Source organism: Quercus suber, unplaced genomic scaffold (genome assembly GCF_002906115.3).
Source record: "Quercus suber isolate HL8 unplaced genomic scaffold, Cork oak 2.0 scaffold_466, whole genome shotgun sequence".
Taxonomy (NCBI): domain Eukaryota; kingdom Viridiplantae; phylum Streptophyta; class Magnoliopsida; order Fagales; family Fagaceae; genus Quercus; species Quercus suber.
The window spans coordinates 224,697-245,647 of record NW_027069917.1 but is presented as its reverse complement, the minus strand read 5'-3'; the positions used below and the strand labels follow the sequence as shown (position 1 = coordinate 245,647).

Sequence of the window (20,951 nt, the reverse complement as noted above, 5' to 3'; positions counted from 1 at the left end):
AATCTCGCAATATCGCCTGATTGCATTTGCCAAGCCTCATCGGCTTATTTTGGCAAATCTCCAATGCTTCCCAAGCTCCAAATCACTCTCTACACTCTTAATATGTGTGGGTTGTGTTTGGGTATAAATATCATCTCAAGGAATAACAATAGGAGAGGGAAAAGAGAAGAGACTACAAAGATTTCTCTATTGAGGATGAGTAGCTCTCTCTAATAAGGTAAGTGTGTTGTAGAAACCTTTTTAGGGTTTTCTTTTAAACAATCTCCTTACAATTTTGTGGGTAATAAGGGTATATATAGTATGGTGAAGAGTATAAGAGTCACACTTAAAAATCCCAGCTGTTAGTGCATTTCGTGGGTCATCCCGCTAGTCGGCCAAGTCGGGAGATGAGTCCCGAAACACCCTAATTCCTTAGCTTCTGGCATATACTCCTCATGTGACCCTTGAGGGTTGCACCACTTGCGAGCCAAGTCATGAGATCAACTTCTTGAGCAAATCTTCATTACTTAAGACTAAACCCATTACAATTAAATCTCACAAAATACAAGGAAATAAATTAATACAATTACAACACTTTTTGTTATCTAATAAAGCCAACATAAATGTTATGTGAAAAACCATAACTTAACATGTAGCAATTGTGTAAATTTTCACAATTTTATACTAACTAATGTGGAAGAATTTTGGGGTAAATATACAAAGTTGGACACATTTTATATTTTACATTAACTGATACAAGTGCTCTTATTACTTACATCTTGCGAAAAAAACTCCTACATAGCTATTTACTAACATGGCCATAGATTCATAAATATCACAACTGTGTGATATACAAATTTGTTTGAAATTTTTAGCCTAACATCCTTTGGCTCTGCTCTCAAGTCCTCTTACTATGGAAGCAGGTCAAGCATATGCCCTTGTTACAAGCGTCACTGTGTGCTTCATTTGATGCGTGTATATAAATTTTAAAATGCCTCATTAGACTTGTTGGGCTTTTAACTATTTTTGTGATGGTCTACAAAGCCCGACCTAATTAATCTACTGTCAATAAAATTTGAAGATACAATGAATCGTTTTTTGGTGTATGGAGGATGCAAATCCAAGTTTCTTAAAACGAAAAACCCATACTCCATACTCTACAAAAGATTCGGCAGGTTGGTTAATTTTTAATCTTTAGATATCCAAGCAAATACTTTTTAGATGCCAGACCTAATTTTGGCTCGGCTGAAAGTCTTGCAATCATTCCTCATTTCCTCCCTTCTAAATTCCCGGCAAACAGTAGGTGACTGCAAAAAGAAATATAAATGCAAGGCAATGACTTTGACTTATACATGGAATTGTGAATGGTAAGCATGTTTGCAGCATATAATGCATACATAATTTGACTGACACGAAATAATAGAATCGAGCAGTTTTTTTTTTTTTTTTTTTTTTTTTTTTTTTTTAGTAAACAATAATGTTTATTAGAACACAAAAAAAAAAAAAAAAAAATACTATTATTTTAAATCAGGTTTGTAATACATTACATAATTAGAGTATAATTACAAAATAGCTAGCTTAATATTTATAGTTGTAGACTGGGGTATAAACACTAAGCACACATAACCAATCTGGAATAAACATTTTTTTTTTTTTTTTAGTAAACAGTAATACTTATTAGAACACACACAAAAATAGTAATACTAGTGTTTTAAACCGGGTTTAAACTAGTTGTAGTCCAGAGTTATGAACAGAGTTGAGCTGTTATGAGTGTGACTAAGGTAACCAAATTAAATAAAACTCAACCAAAAAGACCAGTTCAAAGTTTCAAACCAAACACTAACATTATTAAATCATTGAATATGGTCATTTTTCTGTTCCTGGGTCTTTGTTAATTCCTTTCATAATATATATGCTAGTGTCTGGTGTATTGTCACTATAGTTCTTTTGCTCGGAGTCATATCATATCTGTTAGAACTTAGAAGAAGTGGGCTATGCATTGTCTTTTTCGCTTGATGACAAGCGACGTTGCAAGTTGCAACTCAACTTCTATACAGGGAACTTTATGGCTAGATTCAAGTTAAATAACCTTAGTGTAATTTAATAATCATCGGATTGGATGTGTTCAATAAATCCGGTGTTAGATTTTTTTAATTTTAACTAAAGAAGTGGTATCCTAGCTTTACTAAACTAATTCACTTTATGCTCATGAGATAGCTCAGAAATCCCATGAGTTGTTAGATTTTTTTTGTCTACTGATAGTGATACCCATTCATGCTCGTATATATCATGATCAGAAATTAATAACTATCTTATCAATAAATCTTCAAATTTCAAGTTAAACTACTTTAAAATAATATACAAAAAATTATTTATTGATTGAACGGTAAACTAAATTTAATTAATATGAAATTTTGTGTGCTTGTTAAAAATAACAGAGTTTGTAATATGACAAGGAAACTAATAAAATATTAATCCAACAAAAATTATTAAGTAATGCAAAATTTATATATATAACTACACATGTGAATCTTACATAGTGTGAGAGGGTATTGATCTCATGAGACCATCTTCTAAAACTACATTAATGGAGGGTTTGACTTACCTCCAGTACTTTTTTGACTTGACATCTCTTGTTATTTTAAATATACATCGGCAGTAGTTGTGGGTTTTAATCTCCACATTTTATTTAGTTAGTAAGTGATGTAACAGTTTCTCATTAAAACAAAATGAGATTCCAGTTAAAAAAGTACTAAATGTAAGCCAAACCCATTAATAGAAATATGGGAAAGGGGTGGGTTAAAGACAAGAAAAGGTTAGGCAGCCCTGCTTTCCAAAATAGGGCCTTCTACAAAATCGGAGTTGGGAAAACTAAACTGAAAATTTATAAGAGTACAAACCCTTGAAGAAATAAAAATCAAGGCTGAAAACTTATCTAATCAAAATGTGTGAAAATTTTACGGGAAAAAAGAGCAGTGCCAATGATGGTCAAGGTTATTGCTGATCATGGTTTGAGGTGTACTACAATTTGTAGGAAAAAGATTGATGTAATGGATTCTAGGATGTTGGTTAGAAGTAACTTTCTTTACCAATCAAGGTAAAGATAACTTTTTCAACCCAAAAAAAAAGGGTAAAGATAACTTTCCTAACAAGCCAGGTTTGCCAATTTAGAATAAAAACTCCTCTCTAATGGATCCCACGTAATTAGTTTAAAAAAGAGACGCAAAATTATAGAAATTTTCTTTAAACTAGGGGTCTATTTGGAATCCTCTTATTTTGCTGAAATTGAAAACTTTTTCCTGAAAGTATTGTAAATAAAGGTAAAAAATAGTTGAAATTCAAACCTGTGCGGGCAGAGCCCACATGATTTCTAGTCATGCCCGATAACCACTCTGGCATGCCCACTTCATGCCAGTTAGTACGTCAAATCGTATTTAACAGAAATTGAAAACGTATTAGCTGTTAATCTCTCATATGTTGTCTGATATATGATATAGTTTTCATAACAACCTTTTCTTCTCACTCAAAAAAAAAAAATCTTTTTGTTATCCAGCCATTTCTTTATGTCTTTTCCATTTTCAATTTTGATTATCTATATTAGGAGAAATTACACTTTACTATCCTAAATTATATATCAAATTACACTTTGCATTTTAAACTATTCGAATACATACTTTGCACCCTAAAATATCACACTTATCACTCTTTGCACCCCGGTGTTACTTTTGCTGTTATTTTTAACAGAATGCTACTACATGTGACAAGCACATGCATTTCACTTAGGTGACAAGCCCATGCACTTCTATTATTTATTATTATTATTTTTTGGTGTTTTTGGCAAACTTCTCATAAGTAGTATTACTTGCGTGCCACCCTTTAGTTACTAGTTCCACCATAAATTGACAAATAGGCAGTAGGAATGGTCACTCACTAGCTCTCCACCACATACTGATAAACACAAAATTACCCATATGCACAAAATACCCATTTCACAGTGCTAACTAAACAATACCCATATGCAAATCACCTAGGAAAGTAGAATGAAAAGCTAATCTTAAAGCTAAATATTTTGGTTCATCGTTATCATCCACAACTCTGAAGCATCATCAACTATTTGCAACAACATCATCTCAGCATAGAAAAATACTCTAATTGATCTCAAATCTCAACCTCCAAAGCAACGACAGGGTCCTTTCTTAAATTTATCTCTACTCTTGGCTTGCAATATGTAATGGAGAGAGATAGGTAAGCATAAAAGTTAGAAATGAGTGATGAAATGGGAAATAATTGTGGAGGGATGGTGTCACAGTGGTGGAGCAGAAGCAATTTCCGAATTGGGAATTTAGGGTTTACAAGAATTTGAATTTGGGGAAGAGGCCAGCATGCACGACATAAGGAGAGAGATGTGGAAAAAATTGGCTTCTATTTTTTTTTTTTTTTTTTTTTGAGAATCCAAGCCGCACGGCCAAATTTAATTCAAGAAAAGGAATTACAAAGCATCCCTCGTTACAAGGGGGGCTAAATCATCATGGATGGACTCAATCCAAACCTGTAACTCATTACTAGACTTAGATCGTTTAGCAAGAAAATGGGCAACTGAGTTGCCTAGACGCCTAACATGTTGAAACTTACAAAAATGAAACTCAGCAGCTAAGGAAAGGCAATCCTGAATAATATGACCATACTCTGGATGATGCACCTCCCTGCCTTGCGGTGGCCTTATGATGACCTTGGCATCTCCTTCAACCACTACTTCGAAAATGCACAGATCCTTAGCAAACACCAAAGCCCTTCTACAGGCAAGACCTTCCATCGTAGCTGCTGAAGAGGGGAGAGGAACGCACTCAGCCAAAGAACCTATCACTCTACCAAAGGAGTCTCGAATAACAATCCCTAACCTCGCTGCTTCCACCTTAGAAAAAACTGCACCATCAAAATTGATTTTGTAATAATTGGGACTGGGAGGCCTCCATCTAATAGTGGTACTGCCTTCAGCTACTGCCTTTCTTTCACACACCTTGGCAGATTTGAACTCCAACAGGTATGAATCTACTCTAGCTCGAATCTGATAGTACTCAAGGACAGATTCCCCCATTTTTGCAGCATTTCTGCTATTCCAAACTAACCAAAAAATCACAACCAACAATTCAACATCCATCCTATCCTTTTTCAAGAGCAAGGCAGCCTAGAGATTAGGGAACGAAATGAATTTTTGTCTGGTGAGTTTCATGATTTCTTCATCAGTTTCCCATACGACCAACAACCTTCTGCAATTCCATAGAGCATGAATCAAGTCTTCGCCATTAGACTTACATATTGGACAGTAAGCTGAATTAACCACATTGCGATGCATCAGATTGTGGAGGGTTGGTAAAGCTTCATTGGCTGCTTTCCATATTAGGTGTCTCACCTTGTGAGGCACTTGTAGATCCCATATACTCTTCCAAAGGTGCCTACTGCCTCCCCTTGAAGAGGTACTTGGTAACAAGTTCCGCTCTTTTTGAGCTTAAAGCAGGTAACCTGATCGGGTTGTGTACTCACCATGAGTAGAAGGTAGCCACACTTGCTGGTCTTGAATATCATACATACTCAGAGGAATGACTTTTATCCTCTTTGCTTCATAAGGTAGGAACCTTTGATCAATCAAACCAGGTTTCCAAGCATGAGTTTCATGGTCTATAAGCTCACAGACCCTTAAGTTTGAAGCCATACTTGATACTGAGGAAAAAACTCTAGAGCCTGAAACTTGGGAAAGCCACTTATCACCTCAGATCTAAATGCATTCACCATTTCCAACTCTCTAAATCCTTCCCAAATCAATAACATGCTTTGCTTGAATGATACTTTTCCAAGCATAAGACCCTTTGTTCAAACATTCACATTCCATGATAGAATAGTTTGGGAAAAATTTTGCCATAAAAACTTTATGGAACAAGGAATCCTCATTTTTATCCACGCCCTAGATTTGTTTGGCTAGAAGTGAGTCATTAAACTTACTTAATTCTTTGAAGCCCATACCCCCTCACTCTTAGGCTGGCACATTTTTTCCCAACTAATCCAATGAATTTTCCTCTACTCACTGTGATATCCCGACCAAAACTTACTAATAAGCATCTCAATCTCATTGATGAGACCTTTAGGCAACTTAAAGCATGACATGATGTAAGTAGGAATGGCTTGGATAACCGCCTTCACAAGAATTTCACGACCTGCTTGAGACAAGAGTTTTTGCTTCCATCCCTTCAATTTCTTCCAAATTCTCTCCTTGATGATACTAAATGACTTCTTTTTTGTACGTCCAACCAAGAAGGGTAGACCAAAGTAATGCTCGTATCTTTGAGTAACAGGGACACCCAAGAAGGTAGAAATAACCTCTTTAGTCCGAGATAGAGTGTTAGAGTTGAAGAAAATATTAGTCTTTCCTCTATTGATGGACTAACTTGAAGCTTGCTCATATTGATATAGAATTGATTGGATCTTCACACACTTAGAAACTGTAGCTCTACAAAATACCACACTGTCGTCAGCAAATAAGAGGTGGGATACCCTTGGACTAGCAGGGCACAAAGATACTCCCCTAATGTCTCCAATCCTCTCGGCTTGTTCAAAAAGAGCATGCAAACCCTCTGTCACCAATAAGAAAAGATAAGGCGATAATGGATCACCCTGACGCAACCCTCGGGTTGGAGTAATCCAACCATATGGTTGGCCATTAAGCATAACTGAATAAGTAACAGTGCAGATACAAGCAGTAATTAGATTAATCCACCTTGGACTAAAACCCATCTTTTCCATAATCCTCTCCAAATAAACCCATTCAACTCGGTCATAAGCCTTCCGCATATCAAGCTTCAATGCCATGTAATCCATTTTGCCTGTTCTCTTTTCTTTCAGGTAATGCAGCGTCTCATGGGCTATGAGGACATTATCTATAAAAAGTCACTCTGATAGGAAGGCGCTCTGAGTCTCCGAAATTAGCTTAGGCAGAAGAGGTTTTAAGCAATTTTCCAAGACTTCAGCTATCAACTTATACAAGACATTACTTAAGCTAATTGGTCTGAAATACAAAACTTTTCTAGGACACTAAATTTTAGGAATCAAGGTAATGAAAGTATGGTTAAGATTAGCTAGGATTGTACCTAAATTAAGGATTGCCAAGAGTGCTTCTGTTACTTCCTTACCAATTTTTCCCTAAAACTGTTTGTAGAAAAGTGGTGGTAAGCCATCCGATCCTAGGGTTGTATTCGCGTCCATTTGCTTTAAAGCATGTTTCACCTCATCCTCCAAAAATGGCTTAAGCAACTCATCATTCATCTCCGCTGACACCCTCCGTTTTACCACATTTAGAATAGGTGCAAACTCGGAAGGATTTGCCGAGGTAAATAAAGAAGAGTAGTATCTTGTGATCAGGTTCCCAATCCAATCTTCCCCTTCCACCCAAATCCCTTGCTCATTCTCTAGACTTGCAATGAAGTTTTTTTTATTCCTCTCTATTGCTTGACAATGGAAATAATTAGTGTTCTGATCTCCAAATTTCAACCAATCAGTTCTTGAATGCTGGCGCCACATACATTCCTCATTTTCCATCATCTTGTGAATCTCCTCAATAAGAGCTTTGATCCGAGCATGCCCACGCCTCCCAACCATAGAGTCACTTTCTGCTCGCAGAAGTTCTTTCCGTTTTTGGACTAAAGCTATACGAATATTACCAAATGTTTTCTTATCCTAAAGCTTAACTCAGTCTGGCAATCAAAAAACTTCCTACACTTTACCCATAGCATCCTCTTCTAGGCACATATCCCAGGCCGAGTGAACCACCTCCTCACAATGATCATCTTTAAGCCATATGGCTTCAAACCGGAAAGGTTTTTGGGATCTGTAAAATCGAGTATTGACATCATCAGAAGCTAACCACAAAAGCTTATGATCAAAAGACAAACCTTGAAGATGATGGAGAAGGATAGAGGGGAATTTCAAGATCCAGTTAGCTATGGCCAAAGCTTTATCTAACCAAACCCAAACTAGAGAGCCATCAAACCTCATGTTACACCAGGTAAAGGGTATCACCGTGTAACCCAAATCCTTAAGCCCATAGAAATCTTAACAACCTCTGAAATCTTGCATTTGTTTTTCAGATCGAATCGCTCCTCCTAATTTCTCTTCGACCTACACAATTTCTTATTGACATCATCAGAAGCTAACCACAAAAGCTTATGATCAAAAGACAAACCTTGAAGATGATGGAGAAGGATAGAGGGGAATTTCAAGATCCAGTTAGCTATGGCCAAAGCTTTATCTAACCAAACCCAAACTAGAGAGCCATCAAACCTCATGTTACACCAGGTAAAGGGTATCACCGTGTAACCCAAATCCTTAAGCCCATAGAAATCTTAACAACCTCTGAAATCTTGCATTTGTTTTTCAGATCGAATCGCTCCTCCTAATTTCTCTTCGACCTACACAATTTCATTGAAATCATCGATGCACACCCACGGTAAATTGTACTGTGAGGCTAGGTGGCAGAGCATAGACCAAGAATCTTCCTGGTTGGCAACTTTAGGAGCTCCGTAGAATCCCATGAAGCGCTAGGTGTCATCAATTCTTGGATTAATCACTATGTCGATGTGTCGAGGAGAGAAAGTCTGAATGTGCAAATTCAGCTCATCCATCCAAAGCATAGCAAGACCACCACCCCGATTTCTTCTTGGCACAATGAATAAGTTATCAAACTTCAATCTACATCTCAACCTTTCTAAATAAGAATTCTTTTTCCTGGTTTCCATTAAAAAAACCAAGTTAGGGCTCTTTGCTTTCACTAGTTCCAAAAGCTCTTGAACTCGCCGTGGGTTCCCAAGCCCACGGCAGTTTCAGTTGACACAATTCATAGTGAATGACAAGGCTAATTGACAGCCACCGCCGATAATACAGATAGGGTAGGGGACTCATTTTTGCTAACCTCTCTCCTTTTCACGAGTTGAGTATCTAAAGCTTCAGGTGGAGGTCTTTCATGGGTTAGGGGAGAGCTTATATTCTGGGATGTTTTAACAGGGGCTAGCCTTTCCAACCTGGTCCTCTTTCTTCCTTGCACTTTTTAAGAAGCCTTAAGATAAATGGGCTTGGTAATTAAGCCTTGATCAGTTCCTTTGTCCAACCCCTTAAGAGGTAAAGCTGTGTTGCCTAAACTCAGCCCAATAGTGTAATGTCCTATCAGTTTAAAAAAAAAAAAAATGAGAGGTTAGGTTGTTTTAAGCTCCCACGTGCCCCCCACCTAACCCCACTACCCAACACTCCTTTTCTCTCATCTTATCTCTTCTTTGGCCAGCTCACTCCCTCACTTCTCTTTTCTTTCTTTTTCTTCTTTTTCATTTTTGGCAGAACTCCTTTTCACTCCTTCAAACTCTCTTGCCGACACCTCCAAATCAACATCTCCACCATCATTTTTCTGGCAAGATCACCGGAAAATTTTTGGGAACCCATAAACACCTTCACATCCTTTTTTTGAGGTAAAAATTTCTCATCTTTTTGGTGGGTTTTGCACTTTTGCTTGAGGTTATTTTTATCTAAGCTTTAATAATGATACCCATGTGATTTATGAGCATTGGAGGTGATATTTATGTGTTTTTATGTATGTGTTTTGTATTGGTGGGATTATTTGATGAGTGGGTATATATTTTGTGCTATTGTTGGCTACTTAAGGTTTATGTATGGTGGAAAAATTTAGGAGTTTTAAGTTATAACATGTGATGGTTGGTAAATTTAATTTTTCCATTGCCATTGGGTTTATTTGGAGTTAGTTGAAGTTCTAAATTTGTTGTCTTAGAGGATATTTTGATTTTGCTTTCATGGATCTTTTAATGATGTAGTGTAAATCTTATGGAAGCTAGTCATAATGTTGGAGATGATATTAAATGGGTTAACTCTATAAATTGGAGTTTATGCCTTGTGAATCAATTTGTTGAGAAACTATGGAAGTGGAATATATTATTATTGATGAGGTTAAATACTAGGCTTGCCTAATTAAGTGATTATTTGGCAATTCCTAAATTGTGGCTAGATGCAATTTCAAGCTCTATACTTATTGTGATAGGTTTACTTAATATTTTTTAGGTTCTAGCTAATCTCCTTGGAGCTTGGAGAATTAGGATTTTGCGGTGTGAGGTAAGTAACTTTTTAATGGGATTTTGGAAAATAACCATGTTTTATAAATGTTGTTTTTGGGTCAAATACATTTTGGAAAATTATATATGGATATATGGTTTCTTAAAAGTATTGTGTTGTGACCCTATTATATATTATTACATATGAAAAGAGCATCATATTTGGTATTGCATTTGGGGAAATGCATGAATTGTTGATATGGAAAAATGAGCATCTTTTATTTAATCTTGATAAGAAAATCTTGGATTTTATGGTGTATTGGAAAATTTAAGATGCTTATCTTGTCTTAGTACTTGAGAAATTAATAGAAAATCTTTTGACAAGAATGAAGTTGAAAATTTTACAAACTTTGTAGAAGTTAGATTATTTAAGGTTTTCTGAAACTACCTGGATATGAACTATGTGTTTCAAAGTAATGTAACCTGTGAGTTTATGTTGTTTTAACACCATGCCATGTGTGATTTCTCAGTAATCATCCGATTTGGTTTTTGTAGTCTTTGTGACAATGGAATCAAATCTAGGTTAGTGCCCTTTCACTTTGGATGACGCGTTCTTCCCTGCTGTTCATGGGGGGAAGAGGATTCCTTAATTATGTGTGGGTGAGGCTGTTGCCCATGGGGCCAAGAGATCACATGCAAGAGAGGTCCTATTTGACGCGCTCTCTTTGCTGCCCATGGGGGAAGAGAGAAACCTTGAGGGTATGGGTGAGGCTGCTGTCCATGGGGCCAAGAGTCTGTATACCAGAGAGGACAATATCATGCCAATTGTGAATGGATGGATCCCCTGACCGGTCTATGTGGTAGTGTGGTATATTTGAGATAAATTACCATATGTTAGAATTAATGGCTTTGGAATTATACTATTATTGCTCACAGATTATAGCATATGGTTTCAAGATATTTACTTTGAGGAACTTGTATTTCATTATTAAATCATTCTTGTCATATTATTATTATCATAGTAGATGAAACTTGCATTTCCCCACCCCCCATTAAATATGCTACTTACTAGGCTCTGTTTTATTCCATTATTTTATAATCTTTTCAGAGTAGGCAACGGTCTTTTGAGATAGCTTTTTGATGGCTAATAGTAGTTAGACTAACTACTGATGGAGGCTGAACTTTTGTAATGGGTTTATTAGATGGTGTACATCTTAGAATAGGCTTGACTCATTCTTTTGTATATTAAAGTGGTTGTGACGTTATTCTCACTGATGGGACAAGCTGATGATATGTAACTAAAATTTAGACCTCTATTCTTTTGTGGCCAATGGTCATTGTAATTATTGTTTAGAACTCTGAATTACTTTGAGAGTCTATTTAATGGAATTATTATGATAATTCTTGATTTTAGTACTTGATGTGATTTTTGTGGATTAAATTGTCAAAAAAGAAAATCTACAGGTTCTTTGAGATGTCTTTTTCATGCTTTGGACCCTTTGGGGTGTGACAAATAGTGCATGACCCATTTACTTTGACACTAATATCATCAGGGCCCAGATGCTTTTGCATTTCCTGACCATCCTCTGCTTCTCCTGCCTTGCCCTCTAACTTTGAAAAAACCCCAGGTGGCTAAAGGTGGATTTTAGGGCATGTTACTCTGCAACGCATTGTCTGTCGTATTTAATCCCCTTTTTTCGCCTTCAAACATGGCGATTTCCCTATCAATCTCCTGAAGTTTAGCCGAGAAAAGGTCCTCATGCTCGCATTGATCCTGTGTATCCCTTGCCATCCTTGGATTCTCGCTAAAAGAGGTGATTCGCCTAGTACAACCTTCCTTATCAGTCACATCACTATCTTTACTGGCCCTCAACGTCTGTGATGTAGGCGTAGATACTTTAATATTTTCCTTTTTCCATTTCCCCATCCATGCACAATTCCATATCGGGAACGGATTCACCATGGAGATTTTCCTCCGCCATGCCTGGACTGCTCTCCTCACTGACAGACTGAGCTTTTTTCCTTAGAACCTTTTCACCCTCATAAAAACCAAGAACAAAAACCACCGGTTTGTTATAGGACTTGTACGGGGCAGCTTGTAGGCTCTGGTCGAACTGCCTCTGTTCAGGGGTGAGAGTGCCTTTGCTTTCAACCCATAACCTGCACTCTTTATCTCTGTGATCCATGCATCTGCACCAATAGCAGATATTGGGCAGTTGTTCATATCTAAACTTAACCCAGAATTTTTTTCCATTCTCGAAAGAAACCAACCGACCTCTACAAAGAGGTAGAGCAATATCTAGGGGTCACTTTAATGCAAATAAAACTACCACTATCTTCCTCTACTCCGCCATTTGATCTACACAACTTGCCAATAATATCACAAATACTCTCAGCCACTCCACTCTTCATGAAACAGATTGGAATATCATGCATTTGGACCCAAAATGTGGCCTTTCGAAACTACAGCTCCTGAGCAGGGACTTCACCGTCAAACGATTCCAACATGACAAGGTGTTTATCAAAACTCCAAGGCTCGCTTTAGGTGATACGATTGACATCCAACTGAGTGCTAAAAACAAAGAGGACATTGTGGTCTTCGATATTCCTAATTTGAAAACCACTCGTAGACCTCCATAGTTGTTGGAACGTTCGTGCCACTGCTTCCATATTCAAGGCTCACCTAGTTAGGAATTTTGTAGTTATGATGAACTTGGATGACCTTAGATTGTTTTGCAGAATAAGGTTTGAACCTGCCCTCTCATTGAGGGAGAGGTTTTTCCAAGACTTGGTAATATCCTCCATAGTACCTGTGTTTCCCAAAAACCCTATGAAAAAATACAACCAACAAGCTCTGAGAGTAAACTAGTTACCTATAGAGGACAAACAACCTTCACAAGGAAGGGACCTACCTATTCTACAGCCTAAGAGAGGATGGTCAGAGCCAAAACTTTCTTAAGGGCAGAGAGACCCTAGTCAGTTTTATCAATGCATCTATTAAACACTCAAGAAAGAGTCGAATTGGCTTCTATTTTAATTGATTTCGAAGAAGGGTGCTTCAATTTTTAAGTTTGTTCCACCTAAGCAAAATGCATGTGCTTGTCATGTGCAGTAGCATTCCATTAAAAATAATAGCAAAAGTAACAGTGGGGTGCAAAATGTGATAGTTTAGGGTGCAAAGTATAATCTAGTGTATAATTCAGGGTGGTAAAGTGCAATTTCCCCCTATATTAGTCTTCATTCCAACTTCTTGCCATTCTAGCGGCAAATCAAATTCAAAATAATAGTATGTCATTTTGATGACAAGAACCATGGTTTTAAGAACTAAAATGGTCAAAGAACCAGAAAAGAGACTGGTTCCTTATTTTTACTAATTCTTGATCAATTTTTTCTTGTTTTGACCGATTTTTTTACTAGTTTTCTTGGTTTAAGACTCCTTATAGTTGTTAATAAAGCATAGATCTGCGTAGTAAATATTTGATGTGGGACTCATTAGACATCTACACAACACACACACAGACAATATACAAATCAAATCGTGGGTGCCACAATCTTCCCCACTTAAATACCTAACACCTTTGTTGGGGCCCACTTTGAGGGGGTATTGTCCCTGAGCCCACACTGGGTTACCAGACTGGTTCTGTTACATATATACTACATGTAACAACCCAAGGAAAAATGCTAATTACATTTGTGCTATACCTCTACAGATTTAGTCACAATTGAAGCTCCTTATAGTTATTAATAAAGCTTAGGTGTACGCAATAAATGCCTAATGTGGGACTCATCATACACCCATACAACACACACTTAGACAATATCCAAATTAGATTTGGGGCACCACACTAAGAGCCAAAAGGCTCTTTAAAAATGCCTTTTGACCCTTTAGGAAAATTATCTTTGGCATTGGCATAGAATAATATAGTAAGGAAAGCTTATATCTTTTACTATTTTGGTTTAAAGAAGCACTTTTCAAAGAGTATTTAGAACATACACTCCCCAGAAATGCTTCTTTTTCTTCTCTAATTTTCAACCATAAATTACTAATGCTTTTAGAGTTTTCTCTTCTTGTTTCCATAGTTTTGATCCCTTTTAATCCAATATGCTCAAACTATGGTGGTGATGTGAGAGATCACGCCCCTGGCCGAAACCTAAAGAAGGTTTTGGCATAACTCACATGAATAGGTGGAGTCATGTTATTGTCTCTCAAGAGAGAGTAGAGCTACTACAAATGTTATCAAGCCCCCTAGATTAAGGGTTTACTTGGAGTTGCTACTTATTTAATTGGAAAAACAAGAAAATCAAATCAAAAAGTGCATTGTTCTTATTGATAAATTGAAATTGTACATTTCTTTGATAATAATTAGAAAATTATGTGGCTTTGATCCTAGATACAATCTAAAACAAAAATACAAATTTTCAATTCCTAGTTACAATATAAAAAATAGAATATTACAAGAAAAATCCTAATCTACTAACCCTAGATCTAAGTTTAAAGGCTAGGTTACAGGATTGTGAAGGTTTTAAGCACCAAACTGCTTAGTGAAACTAGTCTTCTAGACTATAGTGGCCAATGATCATATCATGTCATTCAAGAATTTGTATTATCCAAGAACATATGATTGTAAAGATATTGAAACAAACATTGATGATGAAACCTTATTCTAGACAAGCAAAAAGTTAATATTGAAAGACATGGTGAATATGTGTGTGATATATGACAAACCCTAATCTAGAGCATGTGAACATGTTATTGAGTTCTTAGCCTAGACTTAAATTAGAGACTAAGATTAATTCATAGATCCAAATAGATTTTGAAAACAATTTTTATTTTGAAAAAGACCTTCAGATTTGTAAAGAGATTTAATTTTAAAAAGAAGTTTTGATTTTGAAACATATTTTATTCTTGAAACTAAAACACAAAATTGTTTTTATCATATAAGGATTAAGACTCAGAACAACATACAATAAAGCAAACGATATTATTAGATTTGAGAGCTTTTTTACATCAGACATCTAGGATTCAGGTCGGCTATGGAGGCTTCTCCTAACTCTCTCTTGCCTCCTTAAGATTACAAGGACCCTATTTATAGACCAAACGAAATACATAATACAATACAGAAAAGGAGGGGCCATTCTTATGGAGTTACAAGTGTCATTACAAGAGAAGGGACCGGCTCTGAAGAATCTTCTGGGAGATAAGGATCTGCCATCTTTTTGTCTTCATATGAGTCTGAAGAAGTGAAGCTTGGCAACAAGTGTCATGCTGAATACAGGATTGGATTTCTTCAGAGATATGTTTCTGACAAATAGATAATGAACAGTAACGGGTGAAAGATTACGTCTGAAGACGTTTCTAGGACTTTGTAGTGCTCTTTTTTTTTTTTTTTTTTTTTTTTTTTTTTTTACAATAAAGCAAACGATATTTTACAATAATGCTATTTTAATCCCATCCATCTCTTCCTTGGAACCATTCTTCATCAACGTCATCTGGATCATGATTGTGATAGTAAGGGTCATCATACCCTACAAGAGGATTAGGCATCTCCCAATGATCTTCATGTGGCCATTGTTGCCTACAGATGTCTGGATCAGTTGGTACTATTTCAGGAAGGATTCCTTTGTTAAGGGATTCAGCCATGGTAAGTGCATGATAACAAGATACCCAATGAACATCTGAATGTGTGTGGAGTGTACCATCTGAATTAGTAACCCAATGCATCTCTGAAGGGTGAAGAATTCCATCTGCTCGGATATCATTTTTAGAATTCAACTTGGCTACCAAACACGCTGAGGTGACTTTGTGACCAAATCTTGGATGTTCTGTTTTTGGATACTTCGTCCAATCACCATTATGGGCATCATTTTTCAGGATTTCAAACGAGAACTTGTGAAAATATTTATTTCTATGGGGAAAAATGTATCTGTAGAATTCTGGCTCAAAATGGAGACATAGGTAATACTCATTGAGTAAGTACCACATGTAAAGGTAATGTGCAACATTCCAATTAGTTACCCAAAAGGCAAAAGGGGTTTTCCATGGTTGGTCCGCATCAGGAAAAACAGCTAGAAAGTGGCACTGGTGTTTTTTAAGGTATTCATGAAGGGTTCTAATGATTCTTTTGGATCTGGCTTGAAGGGTCAAGGTTTTTATTTGGTCCTTTATTTCTGGAGGAAGGGTGTCTATCATGGTAAGGATATCATTAGGTTCTGCCATGGGTGGATTTGAGGATGTGGATGGATCAGTAATAGGATATACACACAAGGGTGGAGGGATAATGGTGGTGTTAAGAGCAGGAGGCTTTCTAGAAAGATAATCAGTGATGAGATTATCTTTTCCTTTGATGTGTTTTACTTGAAAAGACCATTGTGAAAACCAATTTGACCATCTGAGTAACTGAGGATGTGGGAGCATTTTCCTTTTGAACTGAAGCATTTTGGGGAAAGAGGACATATCCATTTCTACTAGAAAATTATGCCCAATAAGATGGAACTGGAATTTTTCAATCCCATGTTTGACTGCTAGAATCTCTTTGAAAGTGGAGTGATAATGAAGCTCTGAAGGCTTAAATGCACCACTTTTATATCCACAAATGTTTCTTTTGCCATTAAGCTCCTCAAAAAGGGCTGCTGCCCAATATTCATCACTAGCATCTGTCTGCAAAATTCTTTTGCCCGGACCTGGAATCTGCAAAGGAGGAAGCTTTTCTGCTAATTTCTTCAGTTGTTGGACTACTTCTGTATGAACAGAATTCCATTCTGGGGATGATTTCTTCAATAGCTGAGCCAAACAATTCCTGTACTTGGAAATCTTTGGGATAAAATCAGACATATAATTTACAATTCCAAGGAACTGTTGTATTTGCTTAGCACTTGTGAGCTTATCTGGGAATTCACTAAGAGAAACAGCTATATGAGGCTGTAAAGTATACTTCCCTTCTGAAATATTTACTCCCAAAAAGTCTATAGAAGACTGTCCTATGACCATTTTCTTTTCTGAAAGCATTACCCCTTGTGATCTTGCCAAATTATGGAATTCAATGAGCAATTTTTCATGAGACTCTTCGTCTTTTGAAAACAGAAGGATATCATCTACATAAATTAATGCATTTGTCAAGAGGGGATGGAACAGAGTTACCATTGCTTTTTGAAATTGGGATGGAGCATTTTTTAGGCCAAAAGGCATGACTGTCCATTGATAATGATGGTCTGGAATGCAGAATGCTGTCTTGTATCTTTCTTCTGGATGGATTCCTAATTGCCAAAAGCCTGCTTTAAGATCAAACTTTGAGAATACCCTAGCATTTGAAAGATGCTGGAACAGAGCACTCTTGTTTGGCAAGGGAAATTTGTCATCTGCTAGGAAATGGTTAAGATCCTGATAATTGATCACCAATCTGAGTTTTCCACGCACTTGCTCAGCATGCTTGTTAACATAGAAAGCTTCACATGCCCACGGAGAAGTTGTGGGCTCAATAAGTCCTTCAGAAAGGAGGGTAGATAGCTCTTGCTTGGCTAAAGTCAAATGTTCTGGGTTCATACCCCTGTGATTGGCTTTTGTGGGGTTGATATCTTCATTCTTTTTGAAGGGTAGGCTAATGAAGAAATTTGGGTTTTTCCACAAAGGGTTTGGATTTTTAAGGAGGAATTCAGAGTGACTGTTTGCACAACAATCATTGATTATCTGGAATCTTATAGGATCAAAAGGATCAACTGTGAATAAATGGGGAACCTGAGTCCAAGTGAGAAGGTGTTGTTTATGCATAAGTCCTTTTGAAGACCATCTGAGGCTAGGTATTTGATGAAGGAGGTCAAATCCTATAAGAAGATCTCTTCCTGTAAGAGGGGAGCCAAGGACTTGGTGCTTGATGGTGAGTGTTGGGAAGATTCTGATGAAGATGGGCTTACTTTTCAGAGTAATCAAAAATGTTTCTCCATTTGCTGCTCTGAACATCTGATGATGAGATAACCAGTATTCTTTGGGTAATATCTTAGGGTGCAGGATTGTTGCCGCTGCTCCTGTATCAAATAATGCTATTACTGGGATGGGTCTAGCATAGGTATCAAGGAGGATATTTACTTGGGCTATAGGTGTAGGACTGGTTAGGGGAGCTATAATGGGCTGGGATGTAAAAATGGCTTGAATTTCTGGATCTGAGGAAGAATCGGACTCACTCTTGCCCTCCCCAGAGAGTTTGTGATCCCATGATTTTATGTATAAAACAGTGCAGAAAAATAGTGATGAATAGTGCAATAAAATAATGCTCTAAAAAACAGATCTTTTTAGCAAATTGAATCTATGAACCAAAATTTAATTAAAAAGATAATCATAGATCTAGGATGCAAGAACATGTTATTTTAGTATTTTAAATCAAAAGCATGGAAACACGTTCATAACTAGGAAAAACCATAATTCTAAACAAGTGAACATAATATTTGAATTAAAAACCCTAGAAACACAAAAACTATGAAAAGATAAGCAAAACATAGATCTAGAATGCTAAACAAACAAGGACTAACTAAGAACATGAAAATAAAGCATGCTTGAATCTAAATGCTAGAGCATAGTAAAAAACGAAGAGGTTTAGAAAACTTACCTACATGCACCAGTACTCTTGAACACTCTAAGCAAGAAAACCTCTCTAGAGAAGGATTTGTAAGTAGGAAGTTGGTAGCATGAGACCAAGAGGTCCAAACTATCCCTTCTAGTGAATTGAGATCAAAAGGTTTAAGACACCAAAGGCACCTCCCTACTACTAACTCTAGAAAATAGGGACCATAACTTTCTAGAGGGGAATACATGAATAGGAAGTTGGTAGCTCAAGACCAAGAGGTCCAAACTATCCCTTCTAGTGAATTGAGAACAATAGGTCTAAGACACTAAAGGCATTTTCCAACTACTAAGTACTAACTCCAGAGAGAGAGAGAGAGAGAGAGAGAGAGAGAGAGAGATGATAGGCCAAGAATGTATTGATCCCTTGTGATAAATTAACCAATTAATTAGTTAAGTGAATTAATTAAGTTAATTAACACGCAATACGCATGGTAGCACAAACAAATCACCAACTAAGTTAATATGTAGTAGAAAATAAAGTTGAAATGGTTATTTGTTTACGAATGGTGAAAACCTCCAAGGGAAAAACCCTACCGTGTGATTTTAAGGTCACCACTCCCGAGAATCCACTATTATCGCAATAAGCGGTTACAACTAAAGGAATCCCAGTACCTTATACCAACCTACAGTTGAACTCTTATCCCAATACCCAATTGGACTTGTTCTGTAGTGACAATCTCTCCTTTTAATGTACGGCTCCTAGTACATGACTAACCAATTGATGCGCGGATCCCAGTACGTGGCTTATACACTAACTTGAGAAAGATGTTGGCTGTAAAGTTCTTCAGTTCATCCACACGATGAAGATCATGAAACTCCTTGGTTACAAAACCCTACGTCGTACAAATGCAACAGCTTCTTGAAGAGAAAGATGAATTAGGGCAAATTGTCTCCAATCACAATATGCTTGTGAAAAACCTTTACCTCAAGTTGTACTCACTTGCATCAACTGTGACGGCCCTAAAATAATCCTTATATATGTTTGGGGTTGTGAGAAAAAAAGCCCAAACATGTATACACGGATTGGATGAAATTCAGAATTGAAAATCCGATTTTCATAAATCTCGATAGATAGGTTATCTGTCGAGAGCTGTTGAGCATCGAGTTGAAACAGCTTTTTAAAACTTGATAGATACTAGTCGTCGAGCTAGTTGTCGAGCTTTAAAAATTAGCACTTCTTCACTTGAATCTTGAACAGATTTGCATGGTTTTAACACTTGAACTTGAAACCTTATTCCTTGAAGTATTAAACATATCCTAGATTTACCCAATTACAAGTAAAATGCGTTTTGTCAAAGGATTAGCCAATACTAAATTGACATATTTTCATAACTATTTTGTTAGATTGATATTTAGTTAGTAATTCTTTCATAATTCTATTCTTGGATCTTTTTTTTGTTAGAATAAGGTGTAGACACCCCATTTCATTCCAACCTATACCCGAGGTCTCCAGTCCCAATGACAAGAAATCAATCCATAAAAAATATTATTAGCATCGTGTGTAGAGCCCAATGAGTAGTAGAGCCCAAAAGTGACCTAATGTAACCAAGCCTAAACCCTAGTATGACAGGAGAACTAAGCCTAAAGGCTAATATTTGACCTTATTTGGCTGAGGCTTACAAAAGGTGTGTATGTCTTGTATATGATACATAAACACCCAATATGTGGTGTATGCACTTTCTAGATAGAAACCTCAAATCACTCCATTTCCATTTTGGTGAAACGTTAGGGCGACCAACTTGATCAATTGGTTGCCCAAATGTCTAACCTAACCTTAGAACACTTGTTTTTCTATAAAATCCTCATTTTCACCATCCAATTAATCTAGAATTTTCCATCTACTAAAACTCTACCAAAATACAGTAAAAAACCCTAAACCAAAGAGTTGAAGGTTTGAAGGGTAGAAACAGTGAGCATTAGACAGGTCTTTAACAACCATTTGGTTAGAAGACAGTCTCCTACTCATTAGGGTTAAAAACTATACGTTTTTAGACCCCTTAAACACAAACAGATTAACCTAGTTATTTAGCCAAGTGATTAACTTAATTAAATTATTCAAATCTAGGTTAACGCAAGTAAATCATATCATGTAAATAATGCAGAAAATAAAAAAACACAACAATATGATAACTCAGGAAAACCAAACTGGTAAAAAACTTGGGGAGGATTTAATCTAGCTATCCTCAAGGTAAAACAAATCTATTATAAAAGAATTGAAGTTTTACAATAGCGACTTAGACCACTAATATCCTATTACTACC

The 20,951-nt window shown here is 36.6% G+C and overlaps 1 protein-coding gene and 1 long non-coding RNA gene across 2 annotated transcripts; one reads left to right on the top strand and one right to left on the bottom strand.

Moving 5' to 3' along the window:
* Window positions 1-6,414: 6,414 nt before the first annotated feature.
* LOC112030603 (uncharacterized mitochondrial protein AtMg01250-like) lies at window positions 6,415-6,849 on the bottom strand. The gene has a single exon (XM_024063278.1). It carries the CDS (start codon window positions 6,847-6,849, stop codon window positions 6,415-6,417), a length of 435 nt encoding a protein of 144 aa, XP_023919046.1.
* Window positions 6,850-9,261: 2,412 nt separating this feature from the next.
* LOC136062909 (uncharacterized) lies at window positions 9,262-11,086 on the top strand. Its single transcript, XR_010624642.1, has 3 exons — window positions 9,262-9,482; window positions 10,087-10,137; window positions 10,607-11,086. It is a non-coding gene; the product is annotated as an uncharacterized LOC136062909 (long non-coding RNA).
* Window positions 11,087-20,951: the final 9,865 nt, after the last annotated feature.